Raw genomic sequence first — 25,535 nt, 5'->3', positions numbered from 1 at the left:
CTGATTACTGATTTTCTGGACCCCAGCATAAATAAGATTATTCACACTGAGAAGTGAGAAATAAGACTTCAGCATAAAATCAATTCAAGTGTCTTAATCCCCAAGTATTACCTTCCAGGTTGTTTTCACTGCTTTAAAGAATATAGCATGTAACAAAGTCTTTTCCATGACAACCTCAAACGTTAAGGCCCTATTATGCTCATTTTCATATTTGTATTTTGGGCTTGTTCTGTGAAATGTTTCTGTGCTTTAATGTAAACATAAACATACATTTTGTTGGAGCGCTAGCCAATAGTAGCGCCGCTGTTGCGTAGGGATGTCACTGTTACAGAAGTAAACAAAGGACTACAATGGAGGTGTTTCAGGCAGGGGGGAGTGTGTGGGACTTTGGCAATTTGTTTGCCTTTGCAAACTATTGACATGCACAAAAATCTACCTGACACACTACAGGAAAGCGAAACACCCTAAATATTAGGATCCCTTTATACAAGTACACAGTGAGAACGTTCCGATATTGTAAATGGGCAATAGATTCTTTTTTTTATTTGAAAGCATAATGGCTTTAAGTTTATGGCTAAATTATATATTTAGTGCTTTAATCTTTTTAAAAAGGCTCATCAATAAAATGGGGAGGAGTGCCAAACATATCAGGCCTGCTAGTCGTCTTCTGCACACAAATATAATAAATGTTACTTTCACTGATTGAGTATTAATGTAACTACAATGTTCTAGCTGTCCTTAATAACAGTCGGTGGTTTAAGGACAAATGCTGAAAAGCCCAAGAGCCTGTATGTTTGTTCTAACTACTCTGTCTTAATTATATAGATGATTTAACATTAAGTAGTGTTCATTCATAATTAAGCGTGGTGTGATCCATGATTCAGGTAACGTATGAAAACGAGCAGTGGTATCAAAGTATTGGTGTATTCTTCAAATTGAACCGCATCTTGCGCTACATTTTAACTGTCTTTAATATGAATTAAAACTATATAAACACATCTGTATGAAAAAAAATACAGTACATAAAATAGTAAGAAAGTACGTATTACAAAAGTCAGGAAATATATTAAGCAGTATTCAATACAAACTATACAATGAAAAGGATTAAATGCAGTCAACGCTAGCTCACATTGTGCAAAATTAGCGTCCCATCAGTGGACCTTTATATACTGGCAGAAAAGTCTGTTCGTTCTTCTTCTCTAGACAAAATAGAAGACTGAATGCATCGAGTAAACAGCGACTTTTGGCCCCATGCGCCTCTTCAACAAGAGAGACTGTGCAAAAATATACAAAGCCACAGGCCAGCAGGAGTCGCTGGGACCTCCGGTCAGTAATGGCTGAGCTCCTCAGGAGGAGGTAGGGGGGGATAAGTGTCGTCTCCTCCGATGTAGGCGCCAATGCCGCTGCTGCTCTGGCTCCCCCACTCGTAACTGTCAGCAGCCAAACTACAGAATCCAATCAACAAACAACAGTGTCATTTGACCTCTACCCTTTGCTACAATTCTACTTCCTGTATTATTTTGATGGTAACATCGTGGTGCTTTTACCTGGCTTGGATGTTCTGAGGCATTACGCTCCACGCCAGGTCCTCGTCGCTGTCATAACGCCGGGGGTTGTCGAAGAAATAAGCCCTGGAGGAGAAGCCATGACCGGGAAGCCCGGAGCAACTCTGCAAGACAAGCCGCAGGCAAATAATATAAATGTAAGTAGTCTTACATTACTTAAACTTTGGACTGTACATCACATCGTTTCTAACCTCATGGCAAAAATGTTTATGTTTTTTATTATCTTTCATATTTGTACTAGACAAAAACAGAAACAGACATTCCGTGTAGTTGAACAACAGCGTGTTTTATCTGCTTTCCTATATATTATCTTATGTCCCCTCAGATTTATCTTGTGACCCCTGACCCTCATGTTGTAAACTGCTGACTTATGGCGCATTTCCACTGCAGGGCAAAGTGTATTTGCTTGACTCACCCTGTCTAGGTCAGGCTGCCGAACTCTGAAGAAGAAAACCAAGAGAGTAGTGGGCAGCAGCTCCCATACAAACAAGATCACCCCAAAGACGATGTAGCCAGTGTCGCCCAGAGTCGACTGTAAGTCTGCCTGTGGAACAAAAACACATCCACTATTCAAACAGCCAACTCTTTTACCCTCACATGGAGAATTACTGTATAGCTTGATTGCAACCATCACAAGGAAAACACAGATTAAACACATTTTTTTCAGCTTTCTGCGATAACAGCCAAATAAATATTAGTCAACCAATGCTCTCGGAAAAGCATTTTCTTTTTACATTAACTCATACATCTAAAGGCATTTGACCTCTGGTGGTTCACCTGGTCTGAAACGTTGTACCAGTCGTAGTCAAAAGAGCTAATGCTCTTGCTTGAGAGTCCCAGGACGACCAGATTGTAGCAGGCCCTGGACGAGTACAGGAGGATGACGATGGCTCCTATGACCGTCACCTGGCACACCGACGTCCCCTGTGAGGTTTGAAGAGTTTCATCAAGGGAACATTGGTTTAATCTTACAGAAACTACATGGTAACTGAGGGTAAAGATAGCTGCAATACATTTAGAATATTAAGGTGTGACCTTTTATTTTGACGTGAAGTAAAACCAGTCTTGCATAACACTGTGTTGCTAGGAAACTATGACTGTGTACAAAGCAGGATTAGGTAAAGAAGTGCATCTTCACTCAAGTGTGCTATTATTAGCTGTGGACAATACATTGTAATGCCACTTACACAAATCACTTTCTGTTGATCCCAGAGGGTTAATCTACTAATGATATCTTCCTTTTCACACATGTCTCTCCCTTGAGTAGTATGTCTTACTTTTGACTCCAAGTATATGTTGGCCAGGGACATCTTAGCGAGCTTGTAAAGACACAAGGAGAGCGACACGGCACACAGGACAAACAGTGTGTCGTTGATGGTGACCCTCACAAGCACGAGGGTGTGGGCTTCTGCAGAGGACATCCTCACCAGCAGGGCACACACCAAATTCACTACTAAGAACACAAGGCTGATGAACAGGAAGAGCAGGTACAGCGGCAGCCTGTGGGTCAGGGGACATGTTTTTAGTACTGTAGCCAAGTTAGTAATATAATTAAAAGGGCAAATTAAGTGTTGTAAATGCATGTACCTGTATCTCAAAAGTTCTGGTGCATATTTTGACTTTGCCTTGAAAACAACCTGTGAAAACAAAAATCCTTTCAGTTTCATTATGCAAAATGTGTCATGTTATTTAGGCCACTCATTTTCACTTCTGTATTCTCACATTTTAAAGAAACACATTCTTCTGAAACAGGAAGTTGTTTTGGATATACAATAGTCTCACAGCACACAGGAACATTTACTGTAATACTTATGAGTTGCTCAATCTCAACTCACAACTGGGACTCAAATCAGAAACAAATGATTAGGCTTGAAATAAACTTAGAGGGCAGAGGAGTAACTATTTTATATTTGTATCAAGTATGCAGATGAAGGAACTATTTGCTGCTTAGCTAATCAAAATGAGTATCTTTTACATCAATAGGCAATATTATGTTGACAGTGATAATAGGGTTCTAGCCATATTTCACATCAGTGATTATTAATATTGTCATTAAATGTATTCAAAGCAGCAGGTAGGGAGATAAATTAGTGTTGCTATCTATCATATCATATTATGGATTTGATGAACTCTTTAAATGCTAAACTCTCTTATTCAACGAGAAAGTGTAATTAAAGAGTTATTTAACTAGTTGTTAAAGTTTAGTTTCACAGATTAAAAGTTAAAGGTCTTGTTTTACAGATCTCATTGAGATCAGACAGCGTGGGACCAAACCATTTCTTGATCATATAATGATATTTCATGAAGTTATTCAAAGTATATATACAAAAACCATGTTGTATTTTGGTTTCAGGCAATAATTCACATGATGGTAGGTTATGTTTAAAGATCCCCTAAAGACAGGATGGCAGATACATTACTCTGGAATAATAATTTAAAAAAATAGTAGATGTATCTTTAATTTCATTTACTTTTGTGGCTTTGTTGAAAAATCTAAAACCATGAATATGTATTGTTAAACATGTTTAAGTTGAATTGCTGCCATTGTAAGGTGCAGTGGATGTTTCCAAATAGATGTTTAAGTTAAAGAAACCTCTAGTGTCAAACTCAGTACATACATCAATCTGCAGCACCAACATGCATGTGAGGAAACACACATACAAAGGGTTTGAGTTGAGGGGGACTTTCAATCGAACTCTTTTCTGCCATGACAGAGAACGTGCAGACTGCTGTCACTAGCTGCTGTCTCTAGCTGCTGATTAACTCACCTGTGCGAAGTAAAGGTTCATGAGGCAGAGGGTGAAGAACTGGAGGCAGACAGGGAAGCAGTACAGCAGCCAGAAGGGAAAGGGCCCCAAAGTGTTAGCTGTGACAAAGTTTTTGAAGTAGAAGGAGAAGAGGACGGTGCGCAGGGCCGACCACAGCAGGCACAGCGACAGGAACACGGTCTGGTAGCTGAAGCGCTTGTGTCGGTACCGCAGGACCAGCCAGAGCTGCACGTAGATGAAGATGAAGAGGAGGGAGTAGAAGACGGTGTACACCACCGTCAGGCCCAAAGTGACGAAGGGGGGGACTGCCGGGCTCAAGGTAGGCAGAGGCTGCGACTTGTCCATCGGTGACTGCAGCTCCTTCTCCTCCGCCTGGGCCTCCATGAACCTGCTATCCCTGGCCTGGGGAGGAGGGAGCGGAGCGGCGTGGAGGGGGACTCAGCCGGGGTTAACCGCCGGGTGTCTGTCGTCACAGAGCGTCCCGCAGAGTGGAGGTTGTAAAACGGAAGATAGAAAAAGAGGAAATACTAGTGCGAACGCTGCTGTCAAGTTGAGGATGGAAAAAAAGGCAAGGGGAAGAAAACAAGGCTAACTTCCTGCTGCGGAGCCTGAGACAGCCAGAGAGCGAGGCACATGATCAGGGTAGATGAGAATGAGCTGTTTGTCAGCGGCAGAGGGCGGGAAGCTGATCCGGGCTGCAGCTAGGAGCTCCGTCAGTGCAGGAGGACCGAGGACCAGCCTCTACCCCTCCCGTCCTTACGTGACGCGACCCATCAGCTGACGCACACTACTGTACCTTTAACCCTGTGATGGAGCTTCCCACCGCCACTGATCCCACGAGAGCATCTCAGAGCTGTGAGTTTACTTTCATTTTATTAAGGTGATTGAAACGTAGTATTACATACAAAATATACATAATTCAACACTGGAGGTAGTAAACATTATTTACAACAAATCCATAGGCGTAAAAGGAGTACTTGCCTATTCAGCACTTTTAAAAAAGTGTGGTGTCTTGCAAGAGATAGGGTTGGATGTCTTTTTCACCCCTCACTAGAGCAAATATTCTGATTAACACAATATTAACTTTGCTACAAAGTGTCCTGGAGTTTTTGATGTCCCTGAGATGCCCCTGAGTTCCCAAAGTTCCCAAAGTTCAGCGTATTAGACTTGGCATGACAACATAAATAAAGCAGAGGAACATATTCCAACCTTTTTTTGGGATAGGATTCTAGCTCCAATCTTGATCCTACAAATGTAAATCAGTTGTGTTTTAATGATTCCCTCTCTCCCTTGCAAACACCTTCAGCACTCAAACGTAATCACACCTTGAGTTTGTAACACAGCCAATCCAATAACAGTGAGACCTCATGACGTCATCAGGTATCTTTTGTTTGACTTTAGAAAGGTCCTCCAGGACCAAGGAATACATTGTATACCTGTTTTCACTGGGAAATTAGTTCTCGTCATGATGAATAAACTGATATTTTTTCATAAAGTTCCCCTTTAATTACAACCAAAAATGTGATTAGAGAAGCAAACCTTTTATTGATGATCCTAAAAGAAACGTTTCTTCTGCACACAAACCTCAGTGAAGTTTGTTATGGTAGAAATGGCCCGGTTTTTGTTTCACAGGCTGGGGCATGTGAACATGAGGAAGGCCAAGGATGGAGGTCACTATGCTCACCTTTGACTGCGCTGATATACATTAATCTTTTTTGCAAAATGGAGACACTACTAGCAGGCACAACACAAAAGAGCATTCTGAATGGTCTTTTCTTTCTGCAGATTAGTTGTATATTTACCATTCTTTGAATATATTTCAGTGCATAGACATCATGGTGTTCATGTACTTTCCTTATGTAAATCAATGTATATTAAACCATGAAAACATTTTGAATTCATTGTAGATTATACTATGAAAGCTCAATGCAAACTTTTGTACAGATGACCAGAAGGTGGCACCCTAAACTATATAAAGATGGAAAGGCTTGGAGGGCTCGAAAGTTGGTGTGACGGCCATGGCCGTATCTACCATTGAGGTCACCGAGGTCCGGACCTCGGTAATATTTTCCGAGCTGTGTATAACAAAACTTGTGAAATAATTACACTAAACGGGGTTCTTTGTAGTACTTCCATTTACTGACCATGGGGGCGCTGCATAACTACGTAGCCTCGATTAAAGCAAACAGAAGAAGACGACATGTATCAACAAATCACCGCAGCCCGGACTTGTACCGGAGCAGAGGAGGAGTGATGAAGTATCTAGAGATCTGAGTCCAGCGAGCTACTTGTGTTTCTGTTCATCAGGACATCATATGAGCAGCAGATCCTGTGTGAACGCTCTACGTTAGTCAGTGGACGTCCGAGCTAAAGTTAATTACATTCATCCAATGTCAGAAGGATTACCTTTTAACAAACGTTGTAATGCTTTTCTTTTATTTCAATTTGAGGAGAGAGAGAGAGAGAGAGAGAGAGAGAGAGAGAGAGAGAGAGAGAGAGAGAGAGAGAGAGAGAGAGATAGAGAGAGAGAGAGAGAGAGAGCGAGAGAGAGAGAGAGAGAGAGAGAGATCGAGAGATAGAGAGCCGTAGCTAGATCAGATCCGGCGTCTCTCGCGATCGCTATCTAGCTCTCTCTACGGAGAGAGCAGAGAGCAGCGAGAGAGACATGTAATGTGTCTAACAATAGTCTTGTGATGATGTCATAATAACATACAATTGTATAAGACACAATTTGCTTACATCTTTGTTCTCTTTTGAGAATCAAACAAAACAGATTTAAATAAAAAAAGAATGCAAACAAACAAGTGAAATGAACTAAATTGCTGAATTGCTTTTGATTCACTGGCAGGAGCGACAAGTGAAGAGGAGCAAAAAGTGAACAACGAGGGAGAGATTGAACAAAGAGAAAGCGTAGAGGACAGAGAGAGTAATGAACAGGAAGAAGACAGAGAGACTCAAGAAGATGGAAGAGAGGCTGTAGGTTAGCCGTCAGGGCCCTCTGTGAGGGCCTAAGATATTCTACAAAATAATATTTAAAAACATTAAAACAAATTATATATTTTTTAATATATTTTTTTAGTTATATTTTTCATTAGTTTTACCAAAATAACTTGATTTAATTGTATTTAAAATAACATTTCCAAAGAAATAAATCCTTCGAATCTGCCTATTCAGTTTATGTTGGAATGTGAAGGGTTAAATGAAAGAAGCTCGTCTCTGCAAGTTACTGTGAAGAGAGGAGCTGTTGGACGTCCAGGCGGTCCAGCTATGAATTCACAGAGGGCCCCGCTATAGTAACTGAACGAGAGAGTAATGTCAAATGACAGTACAATTGACCAATCATATCTTCCCTCTAAATGGGTGGGTGTTATTATCGCGGACTTTATGACAAGTTCTGCCCGCTGTGAAACGTTTCTTGTTTCCATAGCAACAACAACTTCCTGTCAACAGCGTTAACTCGCCTTCAAAATAAAAGCATGCCAAATTACACTTAAGACATACAACTGCAACGAAAGTAACAAACACAATGCAATATCCTTTTCAATTTCAAAGAACACAAATAGGGTTATTTACAGGTGTTGTTTTGTGTGGTAGAGGGTCGCTTTCATTGATGCGTTTTGCACCCCGGGCCGTTGTTTTGATATTCCGCTGAAGTATACGTATACGCTGTGACGTAATAACTCGAGGGAAGGGGTGGGGGTCAGAGGGCCTAGGTATAAAAGTCACGGCTCGCCACTGATGTTGACAATGTTTTGTGATCATTTTAGCCTCTTCTGCATGTCCAGATCATTAATAGTAACAATCAACTGATTCTTATTATGTATTACACTTTCAAAATAATTGATGCTGACATTGTCAGCCCACTGACATGGTTTGAAATCGATATATTATCCAATTTGTGACCCCCCATAGGACTTAAAAAGCACCATAACTAGATCATGAAAATCCCAAAAATCTCGGGGGGTATCCCACGAATTCCCCTGGCATGTTTGGACCTCGGTATTTAGGAAATCCTGGATACGGCCCTGGTGACGGCCCCAGAGCCTGGGGCCTGTGAGTGTGTGTGAATGTTGCAGGTCCTGCGATGGGGTGGAGCTGAAGAAGCCAATCAGCGTGATCGGGGACACCTGGCCGGAGGTGCTACTTAAGCCCAGCTGCCCGGAGTCAAAGGGCGGCCCTGACTCTCTCCAAGCCTGCTGCGGAGGAACTGACCGTGATCCTTTCCCCTCGTCCACTCTCTGCGGTTTTTTGGTGTTTCCGAATAAAGTGCGGAGATTGTTGGAAACTTTGAGCGTCTCTCCTGGTTTTTCTGTTGTGGCCTACGAGCCGGTCATAACATTGGACAAACTATGGAACTAACAAGTCAAAAGAAAGAAACACAAAGAAGGTGAACACATTCAATATTTAAATGACCTGATTGTTCTCCTTCCAAAATACTATTGTATCCAGGAAAATATATCAAATCAATTTAAGGTATCCAGAAAATGATGTTAATACCGCTTGTACATTTATTAAAAATAAACTTGCTAGATCAATTCAGATGACTTCTCTCTTTGAGGCACATGACAGAAAGTAGCGGTGGTTATGCCCTTCAGGCTAGTACTACTAAGCACATTGTCTGTATAATTTGGAACCTTTACATGGAACCTTGTACGAACATATGCAGATAAGACAGATTTAGACATACAGTTAAGCACAAACATAGTAGATGAAATAAAAAAACTTGTTTGGTGTTTCACAAGCCCCATCAAATGTTGAAATGTTCAGTACACCACACAGCTGTTGCTGCTTAGAAAAACTCATCTTACACTCCTATCAGGAGAGAGGCTGGAAATGGAGAGTTTTCCCTGAGGGTGACGCTAAAGAAAAGGCTGTGGAGAATCACAAGGATCTGTCTCCATGGCAGCGTCAATGTGATCTGTACATTTCACAGCAATAGGACCATTATATACAGTATTTAGGCCTGAGGGTGGTGCAAGAGGGTAGCTCTTGAAGAAGCTGATCCTCTAGATTACAAACAATTATCTTGATGACTCCTTACATCAAATAACTGTATTACTAGTTATTGCCTCTGTTTGGAAGTGAGCAATTTGATCAAATTAATTCAGACTTGAATTATTTTATTTTTAAAATCCAGTTATTCAAAAGCAAAAATCAAATGAACATAATTTAGTGCCACAAAGACACATAGTTTTTCATTCTCACATCTTTACATGGGCACCAAGTTTAACACATTAAGACTAGTTTAAAAATAGTGTTATGTGGGTGTTTACCAGTAAGGGAAGGGGCCATGACACATAATCTGTTCCTTAGCCTTCAATATCTCTTGTGCAATGACATCTTGGCCTGCTGGTGGTGTAAATATTTAAAGGTCAGGGTTTCTCCAAAAACAATATTAATCATCATCTGGTGGTCATTGTCCACACCGAATGTAGTGTACATATTATCATTCATGTAGAGGTTATTTATTATCTTGTTTTCTTTTTCAAAGCACGTTTTTATGGACCAGAGTGTGGATGAACTTCATTTTCCACTCCAAACAAAGAGGTCAGAGGTCACACAAAATCATTAGGACTCCTGGGGACCGTGAATACCCATGTTAAAATGTCATGGCAATGTGGCCAACAGTTGCTCAGATAGTTGGACCAAAGTGTTGGATGGATGACTGACCAAGCGATAGGAGGGCAGAAGCATCCCCAAGTTGAACCATATTACCAGCATGCCCCTCATTATCCCAGCTGGAGGGGAGTCTGATAGCCGCAGCGGGATTCCTTCAGATGATTAGTGTATGGTACACTGCTCTGTGATCTTGTCCTTTTACATAATGTTTCAATCAAACCGGCCATGGGGCTCTGTTGCTGGTAACTGGTCCATGCTCTGATGGGCCCTTGGCCTGTATCCAAATCTGCTAATACAGTCCAGTGTTGTCCCTCTGTATACCTCCCACACAGACAGTGGCCCCTGTGTTATAGTACCTTATCATCAAAACGTGCTACTCTATTGGCAATACTGGAACAATGAGTGAGTTTAAATCAAGGGATGTGATGTGAAACTGACCTCAGTGGCTACTTCTGTCCTCAACCAACCCTTTATAGTGTTTGTGTTTTCACAGTTGGGCTGGCCCAATGATCACTGCAGATGTCTAGATAACTGCGCCAATAAACTGACCCAGAGCATGTCAGCCTTCCGTCATTACGTCCCTTCAGGAATTTGTTTAATTGACAACATGACAAGGAACGTATAGGCTATACCTCTCATGTCTCTCTCCAATGTTGGTGAAAGCAAGTTTTCAGCTCGCCCCCTCACAACCCCGCCCCACGTTTCTCCAACTTTCTTTAGTGGAGCTCTTGCGCCACTCACTCTCCACTAACCTGACTTGGACAAACCACAGGACTTAACTGCTCCTGAAACAAGGAACCATGGGTTGGCAGGAGCAAAGATGGCTCGTCTATGCGAGTTTTCTCGGACTTGTTGCGACGGTGGAGAGCGTAACGCGGGGAGAGTTTTTTCATCACGGCCCGAGCGCAAGGGACCAGTTACTGGAAGCGGGGAATGACAAGACGCACAGACTTCCACTGGACAAGCCAGTTTTGTTTTATGATGGCACTTTCGACAGCATTTTTGTAAGTTACTCATACATGGATACGCATTGTCATTTTTACTACAAACGCGTAGGATTAATTGGTCAGGGGGGATTGTCCAACGATCTCGCGCAATTGCGCACACCCTAACAGTTATATGGAAAAAAGGGGCCGGTAGTAACATCCTAAAACAATACCTGGAAGTTGCAAAGTATATCTGGGGCAGAGTATGCTCTGGGTTTTTATAAATATTGATTGACTAATCTCAATGGCTGCTAAATCTCGTGGAATGCATGTGTCTACACATTCTTGCAGTTTTCCCTAAACTCATAATTGTATTGTTGACATAAAGTACTTATTTTGTAATCTAACCCCAACACATATACTGATGAGTCTATGTTCTATAACTGAGGTCAGTAAGGGATGCTTTTTTATTAACGGAATAAATGTTTAAAATGTTTTGATAAGAGACAGTGAGGAAACTGTAAAATAATTCATTTTGAAAGGTAGTGGGCTACTAACATAACAACATTGTTAGACTTTGTGTCTTTACTGTTTGCATTACCCTGTGATGTTTTTAAATAACGCTAAAAATAGCTAGATTTAGATGAAAGCTGCACCATTGGATTGAACTGACAAACAGCCCTTTATTGTGCGGCTAGTAGATATCTGCCATCATAGAGTATTTATATATAAAGGTGGTAGCTTTTTGTTACCACCTTTTTTATTTTTTTATTTTAAGGGGAAGATCTATTAGAGGAGGTGTGCAGAGGCAAACAAAGTTGTGGTTAACACATTAACCTGTGTTGGGAGTAAATATTAAATTCCTTTTTGCACCTGAGTCCGGGGGTTTCCTTGCTGCTGACTACTGACAAGTTATCCCTACATCACTCACCACAAACATATTTCTCTACTGCAGTCAGGATGCCCCCAAGATTTTAGTTTTTAACGAGACAGTCAACCCTGAACTGTCTGTGCCCTGCAGGGGAACAGTAATGTGTTTCACATGGTTATAGAAAAAAACATTCTTCTAATCATTAGGAGGTCTCCTTTATCGTCTCCTCCTTAGTGTGATTCATAACCTACAAAGCCCTTTACTAACCTTAACGATCTCTCTCTTCACTACATCTGCAAGATCAGACTTACTGATCACTTTCCCAGCTCTATCTCACATTTTGACAGGAAGTTTCTGTAATGAAGATTAGTGCGCAATCTTTGTGCTCTCTGGAGCTGCTCGACAGGGGCAAGGACAGGAAACTGTGTGGCCCGAGCCAGGAATAGTGCTCTTGTTTTCCCCGGGTCAGGAAGTGAAGCAGCCTCATGTGCAGAGTCTGTGTGTGTGTTTTTGACATTTTAGAATTTCTTTTACAAGCCCTGCATGTGTTCATGTTAAACCCCTAGTGTGTGAAACCTGTGTTAAATGGCATTTTGTTTGTGCATTATAGGACATGGCAGCTGACTCGGATCATTAGTCTAATGAGTGTGGAATAAAGATCAAAGTGGGTCAGACTGGACTGGCTTTACCTCTGCTGTTACAGTTCTTCATGTGTTATCATAATGACTCAAAAAATAAAAAATAAAAACAGCCATATGGTGTAACATGCATCTAATTTCTTGTTAACCCCATTACCAACTCGAGCTTTTGATTTCAGATCAACACCAATGGTTTTGTTGCCACAGCAGAGCCAACAGGCGAGTCGACATATCTTGACAAAATGCCCCCAAAGTTCGGCACGATTGCAGCTCTGCTCGGAGACCTTGACACAAGTGATGGTGTGGGGAAGGTTTACTTCCGCCAAGACTCCAGTCCTGATGTACTGACCAGAGCAGCCCAATACATCAACGGAGCCTTCCCTGAGGATGAGGAAGTCTGGCCCACCAATGCTGTGGTCGTCACCTGGGTCAATGTCGCCACCCATGAACCTCCAAGCAGAGGAGATGGCATTGAGAAGAGGGTGAGCATCACATGGATATTTAAGTGTTTGATCTATGTGGTTTAAATTGTCATTTACATTTTCTTAAACATTTTTTATTACACAGAGAAACACCTTCCAGCTGGTTATTGCATCCCTGGAAACGGCATCGTACGCTATCATCCTCTATGCAAGGGATGGGATGCCGATTTTGTCCACGCCTGTACAAGGCAGCAGTGTGGTCATGCATGCTGGTTTCAATAAGGGTTTGGTCCGGGGTTTCGTGTTTTCCAGTCAGGGGCCATACCACCGCACCACCACTGATGATGAAGCATCCATCCGCGCTTTAGCAGAGTAAGCCAACCAAATGCTGTCAGCACAGTAATTACCATTTCCTGGTGCCTTGATGTCAATGACCCAACTGATGATTAGTTCACTAAGTAGTTACTTGATGTATTCATTTAATACATTTTTTCTAAGGGCCTACATCTCGACAAGCTTCCCCTCTGGGCCAATAAAGTTGAAGTTATAAAAGTCTGTTTTCACCTTTTTATAGAGAGACCAACTCTGGCCTGCGGGGTGTATGGGTGTATGAGATTGGAACTTCTCCCTATTTTACCAACGTGGCTCCAGGTGAGGTCACTGACCTGCCCGTCGAAGCTGCTCCACAGGGGCCCTCTGAGGCCGATCATGCAAGGAGGACTGTGTATACTAATGGACAGCAAGAGCAGGACCGAGAAGGGGCGCAGATCGAAGACCACCCAGTTCAGTACCAGCCACTTCAGCCTGGCAACCCAGAAGTCTTAGTGGTGGACGACACAGATATAAATGTAGATGGTGGGTCAAAAGGAGAAGAACTCAAATGCTTCTTTCATTGGTGCACAATTATATATTATTTTATCAATTATCTGTTCTTTGTTTATTTTTATCAATCTTTTTTATGTTTTCAGTGTTCTCATACGACCTGGGCACATGTGCGAACAATAGAAAGTGTTCCCAGTTTTCTGACTGCAAAGACTACTTGGGTGGATACTGTTGCAACTGCAGACCTGGCTTCTATGGCAATGGGATAGAATGTGTGGCAGAGGGTAAGACTATGGCCAAATCTCATTTTGATAAAAGATTCAAACAGTGCATTCTTTTTGTAATCTACTACTGCTTCAAGGAAATGGAGAGGATAACACATTTGTTTTAGCCTGAAGCTCATGAACATGCCTAACTTACAAGAAAAATGTGATTATTGTGGCTGTTTGTCCATTATGCTACTCTTGAAATGAGTTGTTAAAATCTATGTGTTCAGCTTGTGTGGTTGTTTGCTCCTTTCTGGGACCAACTTTGAAGGTTTTGGTTTGTTTTTGCAGGAAAGCCACAGAGGATGAATGGTAAAGTGCATGGAAAAGTGCATGTGGGCAACTCTCCTTCCCCAGTGGAGTTCACCAGCAATGATCTCCACTCCTACGTTGTGGTAAATGACGGCCGTTCTTATGTGGCCATCAGTGACATCCCTAGCACCATTGGGCCCTCTCTGCAGCCCCTGTCGGCCCTTGGTGGAGTCATTGGGTGGGCATTTGCTCTGGAGCAGCCTGGCTTTAGGAATGGCTTCAGTATCATAGGTGAAGTACCTGTTTCTACAACTGCTTTAACAATATGTGATAATGTGACAACTTCAAGCTTTTCATGTGATTCTCTCATGCTTCACTTGGTTAGAAAATGAGGACATTTCTGTAAACAAATGTTTGCGCTGTTACAAGCAACTTGCCATACAGCTGCATTTTCACTCATGCTGTCCAGCTGAATTCCCCTCACATTACTTCAGCCGAGTCAGAAAGCGGTGAGCCAAATTTCATCCAGGGCCAGGGTCTTAAAGTTAACCTCTTCTCTGTCCTCTGTAGGGGGGAAGTTTGTACGGCAGGCTGAGGTGACCTTTCTGCCAGGGAATGAGAAGTTGACCATCAGGCAGGAGTTCAAAGGCATCGATGAGCACGACCACCTGGCAGTGAGCACCACCCTGGAGGGCCGGGTCCCTGAGGTGCCTCGTGGCGCCACCGTGCAGATCGACCCTTACTCTGAGATCTACCAGTACGGCAACAACTGTGAGGAACAGCTTAAATAGAGACTCACTTTGCTCTCGTGAAGATGTCACTGCCTTGTTTCTCCTGTTTTTCTCACATGACCAAATCTCTTCATTTATAAAAAATAACATTTTTTCTGCTTTTGTAACTATAGCTTAACCAATAAAGGTAATGTTTTGAAGTGGGGTTATGTTGGGTATTTATAAATATTCATTGTATTAACTAAAGCAGATGGTGAGCAGCTTGTTCTCTCTTTGAGAAGATACTGGAGTATGGGGACTGCTGTGGATAGGGGGAAGCAGCAAAACGTATTTCAGCCACTTAAAAACAAGTCCTACCTAAAATAATCAGTATCATTTTAAGTGTACACTGAATTCAGAATATTTTCACTGCTTTACCTTCCCTCCAGACATCCCTTTTAATGTTACACTAAAGCTATTATCAATGTTCTCTTCAAAGCCCCCGGACATAGTCATTTGGCTTTCTAGGTCATTGAAGTTGCTGGTAAACTGCAGCCTCAATCAGTGTTATAATGTGATTCTGGTTAGTTTGGATTCACCAGTCACACAATAACACAAAAAAAAACGGGGGCTGAGAATATTTGTATTATAATAATTTGTCCCTTTTTTTCTGTTGGCTAAAAAAACTTTTCACTGCTGCCCCTTTCCTCAGAAGTACATTATTAGGCTTTTGTGCCTGTTACTGCATCTGTTGCTCCAAGCTGGGGGTATGCTGGGTACTTCACAACCCCCACTTCAAACAATCCAAACTATCCCTTTTAAAGAAGACTAAGAAATAATTGACTAATTTCTTGCTTATCCTGCCTTCCAGTGATCACTTCATCCTCCACCCGGGACTACGTAGTGAGCTTGCCCGATGGCTCCACTGAAACCAGGTCCTACCAGTGGCGTCAGACCATCACCTTCCAGAGCTGCCAGTATGGAGAGTCTTTGAAAGACATGAAACCCACTCAGATGCTCAGCGTGGACCAAGTCTTTGTCTTGTACGATGCTAATAATGAACTCATCCGGTTCGCTATGAGCAACAAGATCGGTGATATCAATGGTGAGGTCATGGGGATTATTTTTGTCTTCCTGTTTTAGTCCGCGCACACTTCCTTCCTGGAGTACAACATCCTCCACTTCTACTAAAAGTTATGGCTATTTCTGAATGGTGAAATCAGTGTTATTCTTCTCATGGAATCACATGTATTAATATTATAGTGGTAACATTGTCCTAAATAAGGCTTTTTTACTCTCAGGAGGGGAGCCAGAGGAGAACCCGTGTTTCACTGGAAGACACGGCTGTGACACCAACGCTGTGTGTCGGCCTGGACAAGAAACTCAGTTCACTTGCCAGTGTGCGACTGGCTTCAACGGGGACGGCCGCACATGCTATGGTAAGAATAATATGTGATTTAACTCAAAAAGTTTCCAATGTGTGTGGCAATAAAGATTTTCATCACTCATGAATGTTCTGCTTTCAAGTAAATCAAACAGTTTCCACATCTGTTTAGAGCCTTCATTTAATTAACCCAGACATTATAAAGCCTTCCTTCCGGGGGAACTGGGCAATCTTACCAATTAGCAGAGGGGTCCCACATGGTAAACAAAATCTCACATACTCCCGGACCAGGTTGACATATAAACTGTGGTCCTCATCCCTAGTCCATTCTCTATACAACCTTGAGACTCTTGCATTCGATACCAGACAGGAAGAACTCTGAGGCACATACAGTAGAGAGAGGAAGGAAGTAACTCAGACAGATGCTATCTTGAAACGTGTGTAATTAAGAAACCTAATCAAGCTCTCTTCTCTGATCTCCATCTGATAATGAAGGACACTGATTTGACAAATCCAGACTTCAGAGCCTCAAAGTTAAACATGGACCTAATGTGGCAGCTATTAGCATATGATAATCGACTCTTCTCTTTATCAGACATTGATGAGTGCAGAGACAATCCTCAGATCTGTGGCTCCCACGCTATCTGCAACAACCAGCCCGGGACCTTCCGCTGTGAATGTGAAGATGGTTATCAGTTTGCCAATGATGGGCAGACCTGCATTGGTAAGTCTTCCCAAGTACACTTAGATATTCCAGAAGGATTAAGAGTTTCAGGCATGAATTGTAATAAATTGCACTAAGATATCAGGGTGAGCTAGATAAAACAAATGTACTATACATAAATAACCACTAACGCATTTTACTGATTGGTGCAGTCGCATAATATAATTTATAATATAATTTATAATATAATTTAATCTAGATAAAGTTATTCCGAATCCACCCAACAAACAACACATTGTAGGCTCCGCTGTATTCTAAAGCTACCGAGTTGCTCACCTAAAACATATTGTCAACATTGTCATCAAGTTTGGCCATATAGTCCAGCCAAGCCTAGTTTATATTGCGTTTTTGGTTGAAGATGATTAAGCTACGGCCAGTTAGCTCAGCTTGGCCTAAAGAATAGAAACAGCGGAAACGGGTAACCTGGCTCAGTCCAAAGGTAACACATTTGCCTTCCAGCACCTCTGAAGCGCACTAATTCACGTATAGTATCTTGCTTGTTTAATCCAAATAAATGTTTTTTCCCCTTTGTTTCCAGTCATCATGTTATGCTAAGCTAAACTAGGTTGCTGCTGGTTGCAGCGGCAGCATATAACAGATATCGAGAGCAGTATCAATCTTCTGATTGAACTCTCTTACTCTCATCCCCCCAATATTTAATCAACAGTACATTTTCTTCGTCCTCTTTTTCTTCTCCTCAGGGGTTGATCGACCTAGGGACGCCTGTGACGAAGGCACCCACACCTGTGACATCCCTGAGCGCGCTCAGTGCAGCTACACTGGAGGCTCGTCCTACATCTGCTCCTGCCTCCCAGGGTTCATTGGCGATGGCAAAGTCTGCCAAGGTACGAATAGAGACGCTGACTATGTGCTTTTGCTGAAGAATGATCACAGGAATAAACTGCTTTCAGTTTGTAGGTCAACTCATTGAAAGGTTACATAATATACAACACTGAGTTGTTTTTGCCTCTAATTCTAACACAGTAAAACACAGTGCTCATAGTATATCAAAACTAATTAATTTTAGAATGTAGCTAGAGCGTTTACTACCATAACATTAGATTATTGGACTGTATCAGTGGTTTTGCATACTTTAACTGACAAGTAATTAATTATTGTAGCCATTTCAGCTATGCAGATTTAAGTTTGAAACATGTACATGTTGTCATTTAATTACTAACAGAATCTGATTCAACTTTAACGTTTTATTATGATACCTGTGGCACACTCCAACTTTAAACATGTTGGTGTCTGCAAGGATAATGTCAAATCTGAGATGAGATTGTTTGCTGCAAAAAAGTATTCATGAGTGATGTTGTCACAAAGTAATCTTAGAGGAAGGAACAACACAAGCTGACAAGGATATTGTGTAAGTAAGAGATGTGATTTTAGCAGTAATTGGCAGTAGTGTGAAGTATTTCTAGTCAACAGGCTAAATTGAAAATCAACACAAGGGGCCTGTTGCACAAGAAGTACAAGTTTGAATTCCATTACATGGGCTTTACGACTATAATTGTTAGACCATCTGCTCAGGACGGGGGAGGTGAGATTGCTTACAAAGTACATGTGCAGCGATTGAGCAGTGAAACATAAAAAGCAGATGGAGATCCTGAGTCCGCCTGTAGTTTTTTTTTGGCTGGCATTCATTAATAGTTTCCATTCTTTCCATGCTTTAGCTTGATGTTGTTGCTGACCCAGATCATGCTGGAGATCCCTGACCATAAAAGGACGCGACAAATCAGACATGCGGAAAATATTTTAGCCTCTACGGTTGATTCTTCTCTCTCTTTCTCTCTCTACTCACCCTCTTCTCTTCTCTTCTTCCTAAAGACATAGATGAGTGCCAGTCTGGCACGTGCCATCAAGACGCTGTGTGTTATAACACCGAAGGATCATTTACCTGCCAGTGCAGGCCGGGTTACTATGGCGACGGCTTCTACTGCTCCCAAGGTACGTTTTATGGAATGCCACTTCACTTTTTGACAGGCAGACCCGCATCTTATTTACACATTGCAGCGTTGTCAGGGGACTTGTTTTCTGTCCACTGTAGTAACCCTATCCTTTGCGGCTGCAAGTGTATTTAGAAAATGTGTCATGGGAGTTTGAACTTTGTTGTTAGTTTTTCTTTATTCAGTTGCAGACTCAATAATAGAGGATCATTTTAATTCTCTGCATTGTTTAACCCTCCCATGTGGGCAAGAATTGTGTTTGGAAATGAACTCCTCACCAAGCATATTGGTGCCAGCTGGCTGGGACCTGGTTTTCATTTTCTTCTGGACAGTAAAGGCATTTGTAATGTATTACAAGGGATTTGTGTTGCTGAATTTAAAACGGGAGACAAAATGAGAAATGAATGAGCTCATATAGAAGTCTTTGGCATTGTTGTAGGGCATTCACTTCGGCTCTTATTTTCCTCTACAGAGAAGACAAAAACACAATGTGAGACCCACAGAGACAGTTTGCTGGGTTCCACTGAGTTTGGTCCACGGGGCCCCCGACCTTCTGTTGAACAGTACATCCCTTCCTGCGACGATAACGGTTCCTATGAACCCATGCAGTGCCACGGCAGCACGGGATACTGCTGGTGTGTGGAGCGAAACGGGCAGGAGGTCCTCGGGACTCGCTCTGGGCCAGGAAGCAGACCAATGTGTGAGTAAATCTCATGCCTTTAACCAAAGTGTCTCCCAATAAAATGTATAAAAACAACAAGACCTATATTTTCCTCCCAAATATTCCCTAACGATTATCAACATTTTAATAGAGGTAACAGTCTCATTTGTTCACTGTCAGGGCTGTTTTTATTCACATTTGTACCTAACACTCTAATTTAAAAATAATGGTGGTAAAAACAATAACTTCCATGAGACAACTAGTGGCAGAGATTTACACATTAACTTTTAAAAGACCAAACATGCTTAATTTATAAGGAGCTTTAAACAAGCTCTACAAAAAATACTGATAAATGGAAGAGGGGTTTTGTTTATCAGGAGACTTTCTGTTGCTAAATTGACTTGAGATAAGTCCCCCGTCTACAGGACCTCTGATTTCCAGTGTTTGTCTCTGATAGGCATCGACCACGGTGGTGTGCCCGCACCTGTTGGACCCACCCCTCGACCCGATGTCCACCCCCTGCCTCCAGGGACACATCTGTTGTATGCCCAGAGCGGCAGGATCGAGCACGTCCCGCTGGAAGGTTATGAAATGAAAAAGGACGCAGGCAAGGCTCTCCTCCACCTCCCTGTAAGTTTCTCCAAATAAACTCTTACAGAGAGCATGATTCCAAAGAAATGTAAGTGATGAAATGATATGGTTTGACAGGTCTACAATCAGTTTTACCTACACTTATCTGAGACATTTCTGGAGGCTTTTCTGTTTATGAAATGATCTTTGGGGAATGTGTCTTATCCCCCATCATGAAATGTAATATCTTGCTGGCTTTATGGCTGTTCATGACAGGGAAATGCTGATATAATCCTAGAAGTAAACTTCCTCAATAAAGACGTGAACTTAACAATGCAGAAAAAGTTCATCTTAATGTCCAACTGAATTTTTTTGTGTGATCATTCATATAATACTAGGAAAAAAAGCTGAAGTATGTTTGGATTTCTCATTTGTGTAACATCAGCTCAGCCTTGTATTCATACTGCTCCCTTGCTGGTAATAACAGTTGCTTTCAAGCGCTAGCCATTTCCCCATCTGCTTCATGCATTCAATGCTCACACTTTATTGGAGGCACATGGTGACATTCACACTAATTACTACCATCGGTCTGACATCTTTGGAATACGCTGATTTCCAAAGCAGCTGGACTGGAGTTGCTCAAGCTCAGTGTGGGGCTCTGTTTGTTTGGATTAATGTCTAGACGTTAATGTCTAAAAACACACATCTGCTCCGTGTTTTTATCTCCGACCACTCTTGTTTGAACAAAAGTGCACTTCAATGATTGTTGGTTGCTGACCCCTCCACAGGAGAAGGTAATCATTGGTGTGGCCTATGACTGTGTGGAGAAAATGGTCTACTGGACTGAAATCACATCTCCCTCCATCAGCAAGGCCAGCATCCAGGCGGGAGAGCCCACTGCGGTCATTACATCAGGTAACTGTTATACTTCACTCTTTCATTCATCCATTTTGTGTATCACAGCACTGTATTGTTTAACAAAACAACTGATATATCCTCCCAACAGATCTGGACAGCCCAGAGGGGATCGCCATCGACCACTTGAGCCGGACTATGTTCTGGACAGACTCTGTGAAGGACCACATCGAGGTGGCCTCTCTGGACGGGTCTCAGCGTCGCGTCATTATAGACACTGATCTGGTCAACCCTCGGGCTATTGTAACAGACCCTCCCAATGGGTGCGTATTGTTTCCCATAACAACATTTACGCTTTACTAGTTTGTTTCTTTGACATACTGCTAGAGAAATACACATCGCTAAGCAACTGTTAATATGATGTATATGTTCTGATTTGTTAATTTAAAGGAATACACTTTTTTAAACAGCACTTTTTTCACAGATCCAAAAATCTAGATATAGTATTTAGTGAGCTTAAGAAGTGCTGGTAAATGGCTTTTTTTATTTTAAATAGAGAATTGCTTCTGATTCTCATTCTAAACAAAGCTAAACAGCTGTTGGTTGTAGTCTTATATAGAAAGGACAGATAAATTAGCGGTTTTGTTCTTCACATCTAACTCCTGATAAGAAATAATGTCTCTCAAAATGTTAAACAATGTTTAAATCTTTGTAAATTCATATTAGGATAGCCATAATAGTTGGAGTGAATATTAACACATGAATCAAACATTATAATTTCTTGATACTCATTGAGTCCTAGCTCTATCTAAAAGATCTGATCCTAAAACCTGTTGAGTTTGAGAGTGAACTGACTCCACACCTGTCCTTACAGAAATCTGTACTGGGCAGACTGGAACCGCGAAGCCCCAAAGATCGAGACCTCTCACATGGATGGATCCAACCGAAGGGTTCTGGTTAAAGACGACCTCAGCCTGCCAAACGGCTTGACTTACGACTCTCAGAGCTCGCTGCTTTGTTGGGCAGATGCAGGTAATGTAGATTTCAGACAGATGACTCACCTATGAAATGATGTCTGCCTTGTGATCATCAGTCATTCATATCATCTCTCACCTGCAGGCACACATAAACTGGAGTGCACGCATCCCAGCCACGGTGACCGCAGAAAGGTTATAGAGGGGCTTCAGTACCCTTTCGGAATCACGTCTTTTGGGAAGAACATCTACTACACTGACTGGCGGAGGTTGGACTTTTTCTATTTTTGAGCTTTCTTTCTAATTAAAACATTTAGTATGTAAGCAGTTGTGGAAGAAGAACTTACTGTTGATGATTTACTTAAGTCAGTAGAAATAAGTCAGTAGAGATACTCCTTTATAAGTTAGAGTCCTGCATTCAAAATGTACTCAAGAAAAGATACAATAGCATCAAGTTGTTCAATAATGAAGTTCCTTTACACATTCTTTGGTGATTATAATTAGTATCATTCATCTCAAATGTATTTATCTCAACTGAAGTTGTAAAGCAAATGGTGTTGAGGCAGTTCTTTTATACCTTAATATTATTTGTATAGTTTCAAATTGTAGTTTAGAGCATTGATGTTATAATGCAGCCTTTGTGCAATGTAAGAACGCAGATCTGTTGAAGAAGGACAGGGTGGGTCAGAGGTCAAAAAGCTCCCCACACTTCAAGCACTGGCCCTTGATGTTCTTCCAGACCGATGTGAAGACTGTGGAGCTTTTTTCCCATGTAGCTGATTCTGTATGTTAGCTGTTGTAAAAAATGCGGGGGTTGGGGTGTCTATTTTGTTAGTCTGTGTATGTGGGGTGAGGAAGCATCCTAAAAAGTGGCAGCTGCTTGCAATTTCTCAGCCTCTACCAGTGACCTGCCCAGGGCCTCCCTCTGATCTTGCCAGGGTTGTAGCCTAGCTGGAGAAGGTCGAGGAGGGGGGCGCAAATACACACACACACACACACAGAGAAAACTATGTCAGTTATGTCTGAGAAGGCTACCCTAACCCTTACTCATTCTTGACAGATTTTTATACAAAACGCAGTGAGGCAGGATGCGAACATTACTCAATCTGGGATAGTCCCGCGTTGCTTAACTCTGGTTGTGGTTTCAACAGGGATGCCGTGGTTGCCGTGGACCGCCATGCTGGCAAGGAGTCCGACATGTACCAGCCTCAGAAGAAGACGAAGATATATGGGATCGCCACAGCCTACGCCCAGTGTCCGGCAGGTAAAATACCAGAGATCAGTGGTGGATGACCTACTCAGATCATGCTTAAGCAAAAGTAGAAAATACACCAATGACAAATAAAAGTTCTCAATTGAAATGTTACAAACGTAAAAAGTACGTAAGTATTATCAGCAAAATGTACTTCAATCAATAATGAATATACCTACATTTGTTTAAATATGAATACATGTAAGAGCATTTGAGTTTTGAAGTTCATCAAGGTGGAGATCTTTTTAAAAATACTTTGTATACTACTGAGATTATATGTAGTAAAGTACTATCAAAGTGTCAAAGAAATGTAAAAAGTATAAGATTTCCCTCTAAGATTTCTTTTGATTGTAGTATAGTATAAAGTAATACATTAAGTAGCATAGAATAGTAAAACTGAGGAAAGCACAAGTATGTCAAAGTTGCACTACTAGAGTATACTAACTGAGTCTCCACTGTTTTTGAGCGTACAACAGGGCCATACATACATCCTCATGAATTATTTTGAAAAACATTTGCTTTTGTAGTTTAAAAAACTATTGATTTTAATTTTTTTACCTAGAGTTTGAGGTGAAAAAACTCCCACTCACTCTGAATAACTGTTCCTAGAAATAACTTGACCCTTGTACATATGGGGGCTATCTTTTGAGTCATGGTTATTATCCATTGCCTTCACTCTTCAGGACGAATCATCACAGTTGTGTGACCTCTGTGCCCTCTGTAAAGACCTCTGAACATGAGTTCTCAGCAGGTTCTTAAAGCAGCAGGAGGGTTTCTGCAGCTAGTATTCATCATTAAGTGAAGGGATGACATCACGGTGCAGCACCAGGTCTCACCCGCTATACTAGATAAGGCTGCATGCATACAGCCAGGGAATGTGGAGTGAAGGGAGAGGGGCCTCCAACATCTGGAGTTTGCTTTGTGTTTCCTTTAAGTGTGTGTATATGTGTTCAACAAACAGTGAGGAGACTGTTTCCTGCTATGGAGGCGTATGATTTATACGATTGCCCTGGAATGTCCCGCATTAATAAGAGTTTGTATATATTTTCCTTCCGCCAGGACAAAACTACTGTGCTGTGAACAACGGGGGCTGCACTCACCTCTGCTTAGCAACCCCTACTGGCCGCTCCTGCAAATGTCCCATCAACGCAGTGGGCGTGGGCTGTGTGGAGAGAGACAGTGGGTACTGAGAGGAGGAGGCTGCTGCTCTAAGAGTTGACACTGTTTGGATTTTTCACCGCAAATTAGGAGCCACTCAGCATTACTAAACTATAGCTGCTGAAAATGCCACTGAAAACCAGAGGAGAACTTACTGTGCCTTTTTTTTATTGCTCAGTGTTATGCTTATCTACATTTTTACATCTCCCTTTGTAAAATCATGAGAATTGTAAATATAAACACTATTATTTTGTCTTTTCTTGAGTACACATAAACTGAGAATAAAGCTCAAGGGATACATCATTTAATGTGAAATTCATCACAGCAATGCATGACATCATCTCGTGTCAGTCGTGTTACACTGAGGCGTGCTTGAATTAGTTTATCTTGTGGAAGTATTACTGTTGAATTTAGGACTAGTCTGTAAGAGCTGGTGGGATGAGTTTACATGTTGGGCAGCATAAGAATAAACATTTTTCTTACATGTTGGTCTCCTGTGTGTGGCTTTAGTGTAATTGTAGCGACGCCGTGTGTTAGATGGAGGTAATTACAAATACATTATGCCAGGTGGAATTGGGCTGCCGTAGGAGCCGCCAAAGTAAACAGAAATAGATGTTCATGTTATCTGCCATAGTTAAAACTAAACCACATGTATATGTAAAATAATAATATATTAAAAATATTCCTTTAGGAGTTGTGTTTGTGGATCTTTTGATTTATTATGAAATTATCTCAATTATGTTCAACTCCTTTCGGGTTTCGGCGTATATATTTCCCACATTATAACTTATTGCCGATTCAGTATATTGAACTTTACTTGGCAACTTGAAGAAGTGAAACGTTACACGGGGTGATTTAATTTCCCTGGACTAAGGACCAGCCCGATCATGTTCGTTAGCCTAATAGTAGCCTAATACTGGAACGTGTCACCTGCCTTCAGGTGCTGAAAGAGAAGCATCTACATCAGGGGTGCCCAACCAGTCGATCGCGATCGACCAGTCGATCGCGGGGAGATTCCCAGTCGATCGCGAGATGTGTCTAAAAATAGAACAACAACATTCTGTTGTATCGTTAATGTCCTGTAACATAATCTTCCTGTGCAGAATAATGTACATGAACGCATCAAAGCTTTGTGATTGGCCGGCGTGA

The 25,535-nt window shown here is 41.7% G+C and overlaps 2 protein-coding genes across 2 annotated transcripts; one reads left to right on the top strand and one right to left on the bottom strand.

Annotated features, from left to right (window-relative positions):
* Positions 1-947: 947 nt before the first annotated feature.
* On the bottom strand, positions 948-5,090 carry gpr137ba (G protein-coupled receptor 137Ba). Its single transcript, XM_034227409.1, has 7 exons — positions 4,334-5,090; positions 3,153-3,202; positions 2,843-3,065; positions 2,343-2,489; positions 1,981-2,109; positions 1,548-1,669; positions 948-1,445 (listed from the first exon to the last, which is right to left on the bottom strand). The coding sequence occupies exons 1-7, from the start codon at positions 4,715-4,717 to the stop codon at positions 1,328-1,330; spliced, it is 1,173 nt and encodes a 390-aa protein (XP_034083300.1). The 5' UTR covers positions 4,718-5,090; the 3' UTR covers positions 948-1,327.
* A 5,531-nt stretch (positions 5,091-10,621) lies between these two features.
* On the top strand, positions 10,622-24,870 carry nid1a (nidogen 1a). Its single transcript, XM_034227398.1, has 20 exons — positions 10,622-10,956; positions 12,567-12,869; positions 12,955-13,181; positions 13,384-13,664; positions 13,778-13,915; positions 14,189-14,440; positions 14,720-14,920; positions 15,731-15,964; positions 16,161-16,298; positions 16,839-16,967; positions 17,669-17,812; positions 18,798-18,917; positions 19,389-19,616; positions 20,035-20,207; positions 20,936-21,062; positions 21,154-21,325; positions 21,877-22,034; positions 22,122-22,245; positions 23,128-23,240; positions 24,288-24,870. Exons 1-20 carry the CDS (start codon positions 10,753-10,755, stop codon positions 24,416-24,418), a joined length of 3,597 nt encoding a protein of 1,198 aa, XP_034083289.1. The 5' UTR covers positions 10,622-10,752; the 3' UTR covers positions 24,419-24,870.
* Positions 24,871-25,535: the final 665 nt, after the last annotated feature.

This window comes from Gymnodraco acuticeps, unplaced genomic scaffold, assembly GCF_902827175.1.
Source record: "Gymnodraco acuticeps unplaced genomic scaffold, fGymAcu1.1, whole genome shotgun sequence".
Classification (NCBI taxonomy): Eukaryota; Metazoa; Chordata; class Actinopteri; order Perciformes; family Bathydraconidae; genus Gymnodraco; species Gymnodraco acuticeps.
The sequence above is the reverse complement of the archived record's forward strand: the minus strand, read 5'-3'. Positions and strand labels throughout refer to the sequence as shown.